At 40.6% G+C, this 15068-nt stretch overlaps 1 protein-coding gene across 1 annotated transcript in view; it reads right to left on the reverse strand.

Annotated features, from left to right (window-relative positions):
• LOC126187700 (RING finger and SPRY domain-containing protein 1-like) overlaps window positions 1-15068 on the reverse strand; it is a 143718-nt gene that overhangs the window by 99605 nt on the left and 29045 nt on the right. Inside the window, exons 2-3 of the mRNA XM_049928942.1 lie at window positions 2707-2872; window positions 1732-1917 (exon numbers count right to left, since the gene is read on the reverse strand). Of these exons, the coding sequence (XP_049784899.1) occupies window positions 1732-1917; window positions 2707-2872 (352 nt within the window). The remainder of the gene's footprint in view (window positions 1-1731; window positions 1918-2706; window positions 2873-15068) is intronic.

A 15068-nucleotide genomic window follows, 5' to 3' on the forward strand; every position in this document is an offset into this window, starting at 1 on the left:
TTCCTGTATGTGAAAAAACCTTTATGGTTGTAGATGGTTTTGTGCACTGTAATCTAGTACTGTTTCAAACGTTTGCATTTCATAGAGTTTGTTGCTTGATTGAAGCTAGCAGTTCTCATGAGAAGTTTTCAGTTAGAAAGAATATTTACAGATTTTATAGTTCCAGCCAGTCCTCTTAAACCTTCCCATGAATAAAAGGGTGACACCTTTTCAAATGTCCCGATGTGCTGCTTTATCACACTTAAGCTATTCTGAGAGCATTTTTAGCAGTAAAACTTCTTGAAGGCTCTCGCAAAACATTGGGGCTCAGCTGTCTTATTACTAGGACCCATGTTCATCTCGTGAAATGCAATAGACGTAAGGGTCAGTGCAAAAAAAGCTTTGAATGTCTGGGCAAGCCTAAAACAACTTTGGTGTGTTAGGTGTTCCATTCATCTCACTGACATGCTCTTCATCTCAATCATGAGGAAATGTTTTTAAGTTTGTAATATCCTCACTGTTTGGGTTAAGTTGTAGTGCCCCAGCTCCACAACGCACTATTGTATCCAACGGTGGTTAAAAGATGACATGCAGAGTTGAAGGTCACTGAAGATAGGTGGTGCTGACATGAACATGGTAGGAGAAGAAGATATATAGCAGAAAATAAATACATCTGCAAGTGAAACAAAACAGTGTGACAAATAGGGGAAAAACTGAGGTGAAAAACAAAGAAAGGCACAGAAATATGGACAAAATGTGGCAGATAGGTTGGAGTGCCACGACGTTTGGCCTTCTGGGTCCTCAAAATATTTTAATTTTATTCACGTGAGAATAACTGATTACAGAGTTAGCTTCTTTCATGATTCCAACTACCACTGCACTCTTGAGGTTGACACACAAACTGGCTGAATTCTCATGAGAGGTATCCGTTTCACACACCGTTGAGCGACAAAACCCCTCCCCACAGAGAGGTAAGAGCTGCTTGTGAATGTAACAGTTGTAGAATGTGATTTTTCTGTGCAGAAGTACGGAAGGGTAGCTACTGCAAGTGAAAACAGGAAGCCACAGGACGAAAGATCCAAATTGTAGCTTACTGAAACATCCTTATGTGGCATACTGTTATTAGTCAAATAATTGTGTAAAATAATTTAACTGCTTATAGAACAGTTAAGTAATAAATTTAGACACTGAAAAAATTAACTGCTTTGTCTACAATGAACGATTACTTGAAACTGACAATCAAACCTGGTCCAGCATAACTGTGGCTCTGTGTGGAACACACAGGCTCACACATGTGCACAAACATGTGCAAACAAACACAGACACACTGCAGAACTGATGTTTGTTGGTACATTTGTCAACACTGTTCAAATTGGTTTCTCTTGCTCCGCAAATTGAACCACTCTGACCAAGCACATGATAACACAATGATCATCTTGCAAATTTTTTCATTATACATTATGTTGTACCAATTGTGTGACCTGAGGTTGCAAGATATAACTAAAATATTAAAGCATTTCCCTATAATGTTATTCATCTCCAACCTTTCTCCCTTATTTTTTCACTGTTACTTTCTACCTTTATAACTTTTCTATAAAAAGATTACTTATTTATTTGCTTTTTTCAATGATCTCTTTAAATCCTGCATTCTACTTTCCAAGATGTATTTACAGCTGAAGGTTCCACTGCAAATGAAAATATTGTCCAGCATAATAAAAATTGTAAGAATATTTAGTGCAGCACAAATCTAACCAAATTGGCAATAAGGTAATCCAGAGTGCCAGGCGTCAGTATTGCAATACTCGATGGGCCAGCAAGTTTTTCTGCGAGGCAGCCTAATACAACACACACATTCCTCTGTTCTGTGGGAGACACTCGCCCTCGGTGTGAAACAGCTGCAGACAGTGAAAGCATGTTTGACAATCGTACCACCGACTCCTGGAACAGAAGATTTTTATTATACTGAAGTGAAACTAGTTTTAAATGCACACAAAAGTAAAGCAAGTAGTTGTAAAATTAATTTACATCTTTAAACAAGTTAAGTTAATGTACCATCATTACACTATTAAATTATACATAGACAGAATGAAGTTTCAGTACCTACCCCCCCCCCCCCCTCAGGTGGAAAAATTCTTCATACTCTGTGTGTGTGTGTGTGTGTGTGTGTGTGTGTGTGTGTTCGGAGGGGGGGATTTTTCTAGCATTTGGGGCTAGAACCCTTAGGCTGGAAAGACAGATTTATTGTGGCTGTGTCTTTCACCAAATTACTTTAATATGGATACTGTTTTAGATTCATAAGATTCACAACAGACAGTTTCATCAAGAATTTCGCTTGTAAAGAGAGAGAATTTATGGAATGTGTTAAAGTACCTTTTAGTTAGTTGAAAGTTATCAGGCATAAGAGCTATAATTTGTTTATAACTAAGTTCACAAAAATTATTGACCAAGATTACTAACCCTAAGTATAATATTTGTCATAATACAAGTTTACTGAATGAAAGTGGGGGAATGTGACAAGAGACAGTTATGAGAACAGAGGCCAGATAACACGGTGTTACAGACGGGAGTCACAAACACTGCAAAAATACAACCAATTTTGAAAGAAATATCAAAAACAATCGAAATATAAAAGGACGACGAGTGCACAGCTGAAAAAACAACAGATACAAAACGGTGCTGTCACCTTTAACTTGCATCTAGAAGCTTTGATATTACACAGCATTTTACCTTTGTTGGAAGAGGACAGTCATCCAATAACAATGTGATAACAGCTGGTCCAAGAGGATCATTCATTGGAATCACATGCACCATTGAGCTCACCACCTGAATCCAGCCATCCTCTCTATCTGCTATAGAATGCAGTCTCAACATGGCAGGTGGTGGCTCCTGTTCACTGAAAAAGGAAAATTTGAACCATATGATAACACACAGTTGTATAACATACTTTTTGGTGTAAAAACAATCTGCTACATTGCACACATCCATTCTGAAGAAGTAAGTGTTACTGATCCATTAAACTTTGAATGTGCACTTTGAAACACCCTATTTCTTCTCCTAATACTTTGGCCATATACTTCTCGTCCATCTTCAGAGTGAACCGACGGGTTGGAGTTACAGTATTCGCTCTGCTCTTCTAAACCCTTGGTGTACACCATATAAAGCTCTTTAGCATTAATGTTTCATTATGCTATATCAGATTTTATTTAATAATGAATCATCTGGCTTTGACTGTTAGAATTTAATGACAAACATGTTGTTGGGATATGATAGAGATAAAGAACAAGTGAAATACTGCTGCTATCGTGAACATCTTTAGTGTTCTTGGTTACACTGAAGCACCAAAGAAACTGGTATAGGCATGCATATTCAAATACAGAGATATGTGAAGAAGCAGAACACAGCACAGTAGTCGGCAATGCCTATGTAAGAGAAAAAGTATTTGGTGCAGTTGTTAGATCTGTTACTGCTGCTACAATGACAGGTTATCAAGATTTAAGTGAGTTTGAATGTCGTGTTATAAACGGCACAGGAGCAATGGAACACAGCATCTCCAAGGTAACAATATCAGGAATCTGTTAAACCCCAAATCAGTGACATCATTGAGGCCAGAAAAAGATCCTGCACGAACAAGATCAAAAACAACTGAAGACAATCATTCTACATGACGGAAGTGCAAACCTTCCACAAATTGCTGCAAATTTCAAAGCTGGGCCATCAGCAAGTGTCAACCAGCAAACCATTCAACGAAACATCATCGATATGGGCTTTCGGAGCCGAAGGCCCACTCGTGTAACCTTGATGACTGCATGACACAAAACTGTTTGCCTCCCATGGGCCCATCAACACCAACATTGGACTGTTGACGACTGGAAACATGTTGCTCGGTCGGATGTGTCTCGTTTCAAATTGTATCGAGTGGACGGAAGTGGATGGATATGGAGACAACCTCATGAATCCATGGACCCTGTATGTCAGCAGGAACTATGGACAGCCCTGCAGGTTTCATGTATCACTTCCCTACAGCACTACTTCTGACATTAGTTGAGTCCATGCAAAGTCGTGTTGCGGTACTTCTGCATGCTCGTGGTGGCCCTACCTGATATTAGGCAAGTGTACCAGTTTCTTTGGCCATTCAGTGTACATTTCTTCTAAACTCTGAAATAAATTAAAATTCTTCTCCTTCCTCCCTCATACAAATTGGACAGTGTTAAAATTAGATAGCATAAAACATGGTAGAACTTGGGTAAATATATGTATCTGCACTACAGGCATGATCTTTGGGTAGCAGTACAAAATACTTTTACAGAGGTTTAGTTGTCAAATGTCATATCCAGTGCTCACACTGTGATGAATACAAGTGAAGTATTGACATAAAATCAATAAAAATTACTACAGTAAATAATGTGTTTGTATTAATTAACTTCAACCTTAAACACCTAGCTGGCAAAGTTTTCGTTTTCATGAAGCCCTAGATCATTTTATAAAGATAATGAGGAAACCTGTTTTCTATGGGTACGACATGAAACATGAGGACATAATCTGGCTTTCATAAAAAAGTTTTGAAGACAAAAAGCACAAGTAAAATTGAACTGGCTTTTCAGCCACTATACATTGTTACAGCTATTACATGAGAAAGGCATAACAGCCAAAACTGTACTCATAAATAAATGCATGTAACAACAATTCAGGAGGAAAATTTTATCATTTCAAGCAAAAAATACTATCCTTGTAATTTCATTTGTCTCAGTGTGTCTAAAAAAATGGTTACAAGGCATAAAGATGTGTGACATAACATTAAATGATGATGTTGACTCCAGTCTAAAAACCAATTTGATGCAGCTCTCCACACTAATCTATCCCGGGCATGTGTCAATTTTTGCACAACTACTTCAACCTACATCTATTTCAACCTACTTATCATAGTTAAACCTTTGTCTCTTGGTACAATTTTTAGCCCCCCACCCATTTCCTTGCACTACCAAACTGACCATTTCTTAATGCTTCAGGATGTGTCTCATCAACCAATCCCTTCTTTTAATCAGCAGTGCCTTAAATTTCTTTCCTCCACAGTTCAGTTCCTCCTTATTAATTATTCATTTTAACCATTTAATCATCAGCATTCTTCTGCAGTACCACATTACAAAAGTTCCAGTTATCTTCTTGCCACCGAGTAGGGTAGCACAGTGGTTCGCACATTGGACTTGCATTTGGGAGGACGACAGTTCAAACCGACATCCAGCCATCCTGATTTAGATTTTCCATAATTTACCTACATTGCTTAAGGCGAATGCTGGGATGGTTCCTTTGTAAGGGCATGGCTGCTTTCCTTCACCACCCTTGTGCTTGTGCGCCATCTTTAGTGACCTCATTTCGACAGGATGTTAAACATTAATCTCCTCCTCCTCTTCTTCTTGTCTGAACAGTTTATTGTCAGTCTCTCTGCCATATAAGACAAATTCCTACCAAAATGAAGTCTTAACATTTAAAGTTATATATAATAATAAAAATTTCTCTAGGTCACAAATGCTTTTCTTGCTACTTGCAATCTGCATTTTATATTCCTCACACTTCTGCCATCATCACTTATCTAATTCCCTCAACATCATTTAATTTCATTTGACTATGTTCCATTAGCCTCATTTTACTTTTGTCAACATTCATCTTAAAACCTCTTTTCAAGACCGAACCCCTATCTTTCAACTGCTCTTCCAAATTCTTTGCCACCTCTGATGGAATTAATGCCACTGAAAAACCTAAAATTTATAACTTCTTTTCCATGAATATTCCTAATTTCGCCTTGATTTCCTTCTCAACTTGCAAATAAATTTCAGAAAATACTTATTTTTACAAGTGTAACTGTCACAAAACATTTAATGCAGATGTAGACTAACTTTCTTTACACAAATTACAGTTTCATATGATTGTTGGTAAAATGGCAAGATACCACTTGTCATCTCATGAAATTCTTTCCAAGGCTTACTGGAGTGAATATGTAAACTATGACTCCACTCCAGTCTTTTACATGTTAAGATACTGAAGATTACACAAGGTTAGGTACATAGGACATCCGCAATTGAGAGGCATGATAATTAATGAAGAGAGATTTGCTTCAGGTGTACTAGAGATGGAGCACATGCTCGTATTAGGGAAGGGTGGTGAAAGAAAGTAGCCATGCCCTTACAAAAGAGCCATCCCAGCATTCGCCTTAAGTAATTTAGGTAAATCACGGAAAATCTATCACGGAAAATCTAAATCAGGTACAGCTGTACAACTGAAGCAGATCTCTCTACATTACTTATCACTGAAGATTAGTTAAGGCAGATCGTACTTTGTACCAACATGATTTATTTTATCTCTTATTTCACTCACTCTCTGTCATCTCATGATCCCTATGTCAGATATGCCATGATGGCGGCACAATCTCTCACCTCCCAGACACTCATTTTCTGTCGTCCTCCAGACACATATCATGTGTTATTACCAGCAAATATTTTTCTTGTCACAATTGTTAATTCAATACTTTCAATTGAGCATTACTAAAGACTGAACTTGTGACCTCAAGCTATGATCTCTTTTAGTTGGTCTCATGGTCCCCATGTCAGATATACACCGATGGCAGCACAAACTCTGCACCTCCCACAAACTCATTTTCTGTCACCTTTCTGAGGAAATCTAAGGAGCTACTTGATTGAGAAGTAGTGGCTCTGGTCTCGTAAACGACATACGGCCAGGAGAGCAGTATGCTGACCTCATGTCCCTCCATAGCCGTGACACACCTGTGGGCTGAGGATGACACGGCAGCCGGTCAGTACCATTGGGCCTTCACGACCTGTTCGGGTGGAACACAACACTTTCAAATGAAGCTTACTACAGATTGAATTTGTGACCTCACACTCAAGGGATTCCGTTTTAGCATTACCCCTAAAGACTTAATCCAATATAATCTGCCCAATATGGTCAGTGCTTATCTTTGTTACAGCCACTGTCATACATCCATTCACCTTTTCAAGAGTGGCCATTCAATGCACCAAAAGGAAGTTCTGTATGGGTCTTCCTACAATTCCTTATGCGATCACCTGATGATGACACTTTCATAAACACAACAGCACTGTTGGTGAACAATCTTACAGTGTTGCTGATCTTATCTGATTAGTCATTCACATGCATTGAACACAGAGGTCCTATTACAATTTCTTTCATTTGTGTTGAATATTCATCAACCAGTATAACACAATGAGATATATTAGTCAAATATTCCTCAAATCAACTATATATTTGTAACGATAATGCATATGATTGCACCCTGGTTAGTAGTCAATGACATGGTACAGTGTCAAATGCCTCTTGCAAAGTTAGGAAGACGGAATTATCAATTCACATATCTACTGTTTGCAGGACACTGTGTGTGAAGAAACACATTTCACATAAGCACTCTTTTTTCTGAACCTATGCTTACAAGGGAACCTCCCCATCGCACCCCCTCGGATTTAGTTATAAGTTGGCACAGTGGATAGGCCTTGAAAAACTGAACACAGATAAATCGAGAAAACAGGAAGAAGTTGTGTGGAACTATGAAAAAAATAAGAAAAATATACAAACTGAGTAGTCCATATGCAAGATAGGCAACATGAAGGATAATGTGAGCTCAGGAGCGCCGTGGTCCCGTGGTTAGCGTGAGCAGCTGCAAAACGAGAGGTCCTTGGTTCAAGTCTTCCCTATTTTCGCAAAGTTATGACCTGTCCATTCGTTCAATGACGTCTCTGTTCACTGTAATAAGTTTAGTGTCTGTGTTTTGCGACCGCACCGCAAGACCGTGCGATTAGTAGACGAAAGGACGTGCCTCTCCAATGGGAACCGAAAACATTTGGTTGCAAGGTCATAGGTCAACCGATTCCTCCACAGGAAAATACGACACTGGTGACGGCATGTGCGTCACATGACAGGAATATGTTGTCGACCCACCTAACTTGTGCACTTGGTGAATGGGTAAAAAGATTCTTCTACCTTGCCTGATTTAGGTTTTCTTGTGGATGTGATAATCACTCCCAAAAAAGTGATGAAAACATAAGAGTTTGTCAAATAAACTGCAACAAATGAATGCAACAGTTTCACAGTCGCACAGTTTTCCCTGTGCTCTGTCAAAACCTATGTTTTTAACGTTTTCAAATTTTTCCATGTGTAGACCATCAAATGCTGCATATGTCCAAGAAAATCTGAACATGTCCTGGAATTTTGGAGAGTGAAGTTGATTATGTGTGAGTGCCTGAACTTTGGTAATTGTCTGAAAATAAAATATTAAACTTTTTACTCGAGGGTAGACTTGAACCAAGGAACTCTCGTTCCGCAGCTGCTCACGCTAACCACGGGACCACCGCGCTACTGAGCTCAGATTACCCTACATGTTACCTACCTTGCGCATGGACTACTTAGTTTGTATATTTTGCTTATTTTTTTTCATAGTTTCACACAACTTCTTCCTGTTTTCTCGATTGATTTGTGTTCAGTTTTTCAAGGCCTATCCACTGTGCCAACTTATAACTAAATCTGTGGGGGGTGCGATGGGGAGGTTCCCTTGTCAGGTTGCAGTAGTTACTCGGTGATGAGGCTTGCACAGGATTGAGTGGAGAGCTGCATCAAACCAGTCTTTGGACTGAAGATCACAACAACACATGCTTATTCTTTGACAGAAGATGCTTTTTTCCAGCAGCACCATAACATTTGAGTCTCCATTACACTCTAGAACAATGCAACAGACAGATATCGGCAATATAATTCCATAGTTTTGCACATCCAATATATTACCATTTCTGTAAACCTCTAATCTTCCCCCGTCACATGGGAGCAGCCACTACAAAAGACCTTCTCAATAAATAAGCTAGAAAGACATAATCTGTGGTGTATTCAACATAACATCAAACTGGAATTCCTTAAGGACCTGGGGCTTTTTTTTTTTTTTTTAATCCACCACTTGATGGTAAATTACTGTTCATTTATTTCACATTATCACAACTTCAGCTTTACAGCCATTCTGAAGTGCACATTGAAATGTTACAATATATCTGACCTGTCTGCATGAAATGTCATTGCTGAAAAAACATATTTCTTGTCTTACAGAACAGTTGCCATATTACAAGATGTGAGTACATGTTGAAGATACATAATATGGCTGACAATGTGCACAGTGAATAACCTTTAATGCACAATATGGCGTGTTTAGCAGCCAGTATCTTGTTGTGACCCGCATTCCTCACATCCATGTATCAACTCATGCGTCTGTGCTCAAATCAACATAGCAGGTCATTGGCACCAGGGGTGCTAACATCGATGCATCTCGTGTGTGTGTGTGTGTGTGTGTGTGTGTGTGTGTGTGTGGCATTAAACATTGGTAACGTAGTATTCCCTTATATGAAGTCCTTTTCAAATGTAAAGCATAGAATTCCTTTTTTCTGTCTCCTGCCTTCAGTTTTGACAACAGAAGGACAAAAAGACATAATGCACATTTTAGATGCATTCATATACTTTAATTATAGCCAGAACTTCCTAGAATTTTCTTATAAATCTTTCATCAGGATCTAACAGCAAAACACGCTGTCGACTTCACTCCTTATTGTCAGCTTCAGCCATTCTTGTGATGCACGAGTTGCTTTTCTCTATCAGGATCCCTGTAGTGGTCTCCATTTTCCTAACATTCTAATATTAATATACTGCTAAACTGTCATGGGTCTCCGCCCTCTTCTGTAATTTGACTATCTATTACCAGCAGTTACACTTACATATCAGAAGCTTTGTTATGATATGCGATTATAAGTAACCAGTAATCTATAAATATCTGAGTACATAGTGGGGTAAATATGACGTCTGTATAAAACATTCCGGAACTTGGTCCACAAAATTTTTCTGTGGTTACCTTTTACTTATTGTGCATGGTCTCCTCCAAAATAATCTCCTCTACAATTGATACACCACTTCCTGAAGCAGTCTTTGTATGCCTCTAGCTGGATCATGCGAAGTGAGTTTTCTTTCATCTCATCTATCATTGCAAATCTTTGTCCTTTTGACAGGGTTTTAAACTTTGGAAATAAAAGTCCACAAGACCCAGGTCTGGAAAGTACAGAGGATGAGGAAGCACAGTGATACTGCTTCTTGTGCAATAGTCACACACCAACAGGAATGAATGTGCAAGTATGTTATCGTGATGCGAGAGCCATGAGTTGTCTCGCCGCATTTCAGGACATTTCCTTCTCACATTTTCTTGTAGGCGTCACAACACATTCCGATAGTACCATCGATTAACAGTTTGTCCCTATGGCACAAATTCATGATGAACTAATCATTCAAAGTCAAAGAAAACTATCAGCATGGCTACTCATCACCAGTTTTGTTTCTCTTAAGGAACATCTCGTTCTCATTTGTGCAATCCAGAATCTCTTCACATATTACGAGGTGAAGGTTTTTCTTGTCTTTTCTCATGAGCCATGGGACAAATTTGGTGGCAACATTATTTATTCTGAGATGCTGTGTCAGGATTTCATGACATGATCCAGCTGAAATGTTACATTCTTCTGCAAACTCTCGGAAAGTCGGTCTTCAATTGGCACGCACAATTTCATTGCAATTCCTAACATGAGCGTCGTCGGTAGATGTCAAAAGGTGTCCTGAACGAGGGTCACCTTTAACTTCCATTTGGTCTTTTTAAACCATGTGAAACATTCATAACACCGAGTACAGCTTAAGCACTCATCACCATAGGCTTCCTGCATCATTTGGTGTTTCTCTGTAAAGGTTTTCTTGAGTTTCACACAAAATTTAAAGCAAAGCTCCTCCTTGCCTGGTTATCTTAAAGGAATTAATATAGCCTCCTTCCAAGTGGCAGGGTATTGTCCATCAAGCCAGATCTGACAAACAAGATAGGAGCTCGCCCTTGGCTCCAGGACACAGATGACAGATTGTGGTGTAATGAATCTGATGTGATCCTGGAACAGTGTATCTGGCTGCTAACTGATGATGGTTAAATGTTTAAAAAGACTAAACTTCTGTATAGTTAGTCCCTCTCTATCATGAGAGAAACATGTAAAAAAAAAAAAGGGGGGGGGGGTGTGACTTGGTTGCTCAAACTATATAAGCAAGTCAAAGAGTTTAAAAGGGCACGACAGTAGTTGTAACACGATAGGTAAAAGAAAATAGAGATAACCCAGGCAGCACCTTACACAAGAGGGTCTATAGGCACAACAAGATGAGAGGGGAAGAAAGTAACCTCCGGTCGCTTCCTGGGTAACCACCACAGGGGGAAGCTTTCGCCCCCACAAACACACCAAACACTAGAAGGTGAAGACTATAATAGGTTACAGGAAAATTCACCCTCCCTCAGAAAATGCAACACTTCGGTATTGGCTGTCATCTCATCCACAAGCATCTGAGGTAGTGAGGTACGTGAGCTGAGAGTGTGCGCTGCAGGTCAGCCAGCAAAGTGCACTCAACAAGAACATGTGCTATCGTCAGTAGACTGCCGTAGATGCAGTGAGAATGAGCCTCCTGATGCAGAAGGAAATCATGAGTGACTCTTGTGTGGGCGATGTGTTGTCAGCACAACACAATGGCATCCTTGCTAGAGGCCTGGAGACATGTATGCGACACCTTAGTGGACCCTTTAATTGCTCTCAACTTATTTTGAGTTGTAGTAGCCTGCCATTCCAAACCCAGAGGCTCAAAATATTGTGTCAACGTTGTAATCTTAAGTCTGTGCCCTGTATCCTGACGTCAAGTTGATCTCCTACAATTGTGTCTTTAGCTAGACAGTTGGCGATTTCATTTCCTGAAATGCCTATGTGGCTCAGTGTCCAGATGGAGGTCACTGTCTTTCCAGAGCTGTAGAGACAAGACAGTAGGTACTGGATGTTGGCAACCAAAAGATTTTTGTAACAGCACAGGGTTATGCCTTTTAAGCAACTCATGGAACTGCTACAGATCAAAAAGTTCATTGTGGCCTGGGATTTGATGTACCACAAAGCCTGAGAGATGGCAACCAACTATGTAGTGTACAAACTGCAGGCACTTGACAGAGTGTGCTTCTTGTGTCACCACACATATGCAAAAGAGTAACTGACCCTGTCATTGACTTTTGATCTACCTGTATAGATGCATACCGAATTATAATGATCATGGAGGACTGAAAGAAACAGCTGTCAGAGAAGGGTAGGATCAGCATTGTTCCTGGGGCCATGAAAGAGGTCCATCTGTATCACAGGACAGGGTACAGCCCACAGGTGGGTGTCGAGAGGGAGCTCTCGGAACACAGACTAGCGGAGGCTGTTGGTGGTCCTTCAGTAGTATATCAAGACAGATCCCAGCTGGTCTTCCTAGTTTTGGCTGATGCACAAACAGTCTGAACTGCTTGTTATGGGACAGAGTTGAGTGACATGAGTGGGTAGGCATTTGACAGATTGCGACTGCGTAACTTGCTACAAGCTGCTGTCATCTAACCCACAACAGTGGAACACAGGCTTCTGTCAGGAAGCTGTCAACAAGGCTCATATCAAAGGTCTTCATTGCCAACCACACACCAGTGTGGTTACAGGGACCAGTAAGCTCAATACAGATGGTGCTACTGACCCGGCGACCCACAGGCAACACAACCATAGTCCAAGAGGTATAAAATCAGTGCTTTGTAAAATCTCATAAGAACTTTGTGGTCCACGCACCACGAAGAGTGATTAAGAAAATGGAAAGCATTCAGCTTCTCCATGTAAACTGCCATGAGCTGGTGGACATGTGGCAGCTGCGTTAGCTTGTGGTCAAATAAGATACCTAATGACTGGAAAGTTTCAACGACTTCAAGTAACTGGTCACAAATATAAATTTCTGGGTGTGGGTGCACAGTCCGGGGTTAACAAAAACACAAAACTCATGATTTTGTAGCAGAAAATTGATAGCTGTTATTCAGGATGCAGTCATGGACTCTCCAGACCGCCCCCCCCCCCCCCCCCTGAAATGGGTGCTCAGCAGTACGTACTGATGCAGAGGCATAGTACAGGCAAAGATCATTCACGTACAGTGACGGAGAGATGGCGAAAGCAAACAGTGTTACGCTTAGAACTGATCCCTGAGGGACTCCAGTTTCCTGTACATATTGGTTGCTTAGAGTCGAACCTACCCAGACCCAAAAAAGTCAGAGAGATAGGAAATTCTGGATAAAATTGGGTGAACTGCCCTGTAAATCCCACTCATGCAGTGTGTATAGAATGTGATGTTGCCAGGTGGTACTGTATGCCTTCTGTAGGTCAAAGAACACAGCAATCAGATGTCGGCGATGCGCAAAAGCGTTGTGCACCACAGATTCCAAATGAACCAGGTAATGTGTGGTGGACCGGAAAGCCCAAAAGCCACTTTGGAATTGTGGTATATGCCCTCCGGCTTCAAGGCACCAACAAAGATCGCAGTTGACCATTCGCTTGAATAGCTTACACAGCCCATTCATCAGAGAAACTGGCCAGTAGTTAGTTAAAATTTGTGGGTCCTCTCCTGGTTTCAGGAGAGGAATAATAATACCTTCCTGTCATCAAGACGGAAATACTCCCACCAAATACGATTAAAAAGCCTGAGGATATGTTTCATGCAGTTGGCACAAAGATGTTTGAACATTTGGTTGTGGATTTTGTCGGGCCCACAAACCGTATCCTGACATATTGGCAAAGCTCCTATTCACTAAAAGGGATGTTGTATGACAGAGAGCCGTGTGCTTGGGAAGATAGCGGGTGCCACTCAACAACGTGTTTCCGGGTCAGGAAATGAGGATAGTAATTACTGCAAGCAGACACATCTGTGAATTGTGCTGCAAAACATTCAGCAAGTATCACACGATCAGTTCAGATGTTACCATTGACAAGACTACCAGGAACAATTGTGGGTGCTGGAAGGCCACAAATGCGGCGGAATTTAGTCTATACTTGGAATGATATGGTATTGGATTGCATAGTTGAGACATATTGTTCCCAACATTCCTGCTTCCTTTTCTTTATTAAAAACCGCACTTTCAATGCTATTAAAATACCCATAGAGGGATGGCGCTTGAGCTGTTTAAGCACCCTGTGGTGTTCCCTGATAGCTATGGCTATATCTTCGGACCACCATGGCACCAGCAGTCGTTGGGATGAGCCGGAGAAGTAGGGTATTGTTGCTGCTGCAGCATGAGTGATAGTATCAACAGTATCCTGTACCAACTTGTCAATATCCATCACATGGCTGGCTGCAAAAGTGACTACAGAGGAGAAAGCCTGCCAAATTAGTTTCCAAAGCGACCAACATGGAGCACGTTCTAGATATCTGTGAGTGGAGAGGGAGAGAATGATGGGAAAATGGTCACTGTCACAAAGGTCACCAGGGATGCGCCACTGAATCAGGGGTAAGATATTCGAGCTGCAAACTGCGAGATAAACAGTTTGTAGCTTTAGGTCCTTTAATTCTACTGAGATTGTTATGAGGAGAAATGGTGACCAGTATGTCTTGTATCTTGATGCAGGCTTGAAATGCCTGTGATTAGTTTGCATGTGATGTTCTGACGAGCAAAGATCCATTTCTGATCTCCTCTATTGCCGCAATATCTCCAAACTCATCTTCAATATTTTCAACGAAAAACTAACTTCGTTCAAGCAAAAGAGCCGCCATCAATTTGTGTTTGTTTTGTTTTGGAGCGCTTTTGCGCCCATGTCAAAACTGTAGAACACGAAGACAAAGAGAGGAGTTAAAAACAATTACATATTAATACCAATCGACAGAAGTGAAGACAGCCAAAAACGGGCATGGAGAAAGGTTTATTAAGTACACAACAGAGAAATGGAGGTCCTGAACTAGTGATTACATGTCCTTTGCCATGTTGCTATGATGGACAAAAAGTAAAACACAGTCGACAATTTGGGCATCGTTAGCTAAAATGGCCTGTAACTCAGACGGCAAACACAAAAGGAGAACGTAAAGAGGTTACAAAAAAGGCATTCTGTTAGGAAACGGCAGACCATCAAAGGTTGAGGGCAATGAGCGCAAAGTGGTGGGAGAGCACCGTGTAACAAATGGCGGGGAGTAGAAAGACAGTGCCC

This window comes from Schistocerca cancellata, chromosome 5 (genome assembly GCF_023864275.1).
Source record: "Schistocerca cancellata isolate TAMUIC-IGC-003103 chromosome 5, iqSchCanc2.1, whole genome shotgun sequence".
Lineage (NCBI taxonomy): Eukaryota > Metazoa > Arthropoda > Insecta > Orthoptera > Acrididae > Schistocerca > Schistocerca cancellata.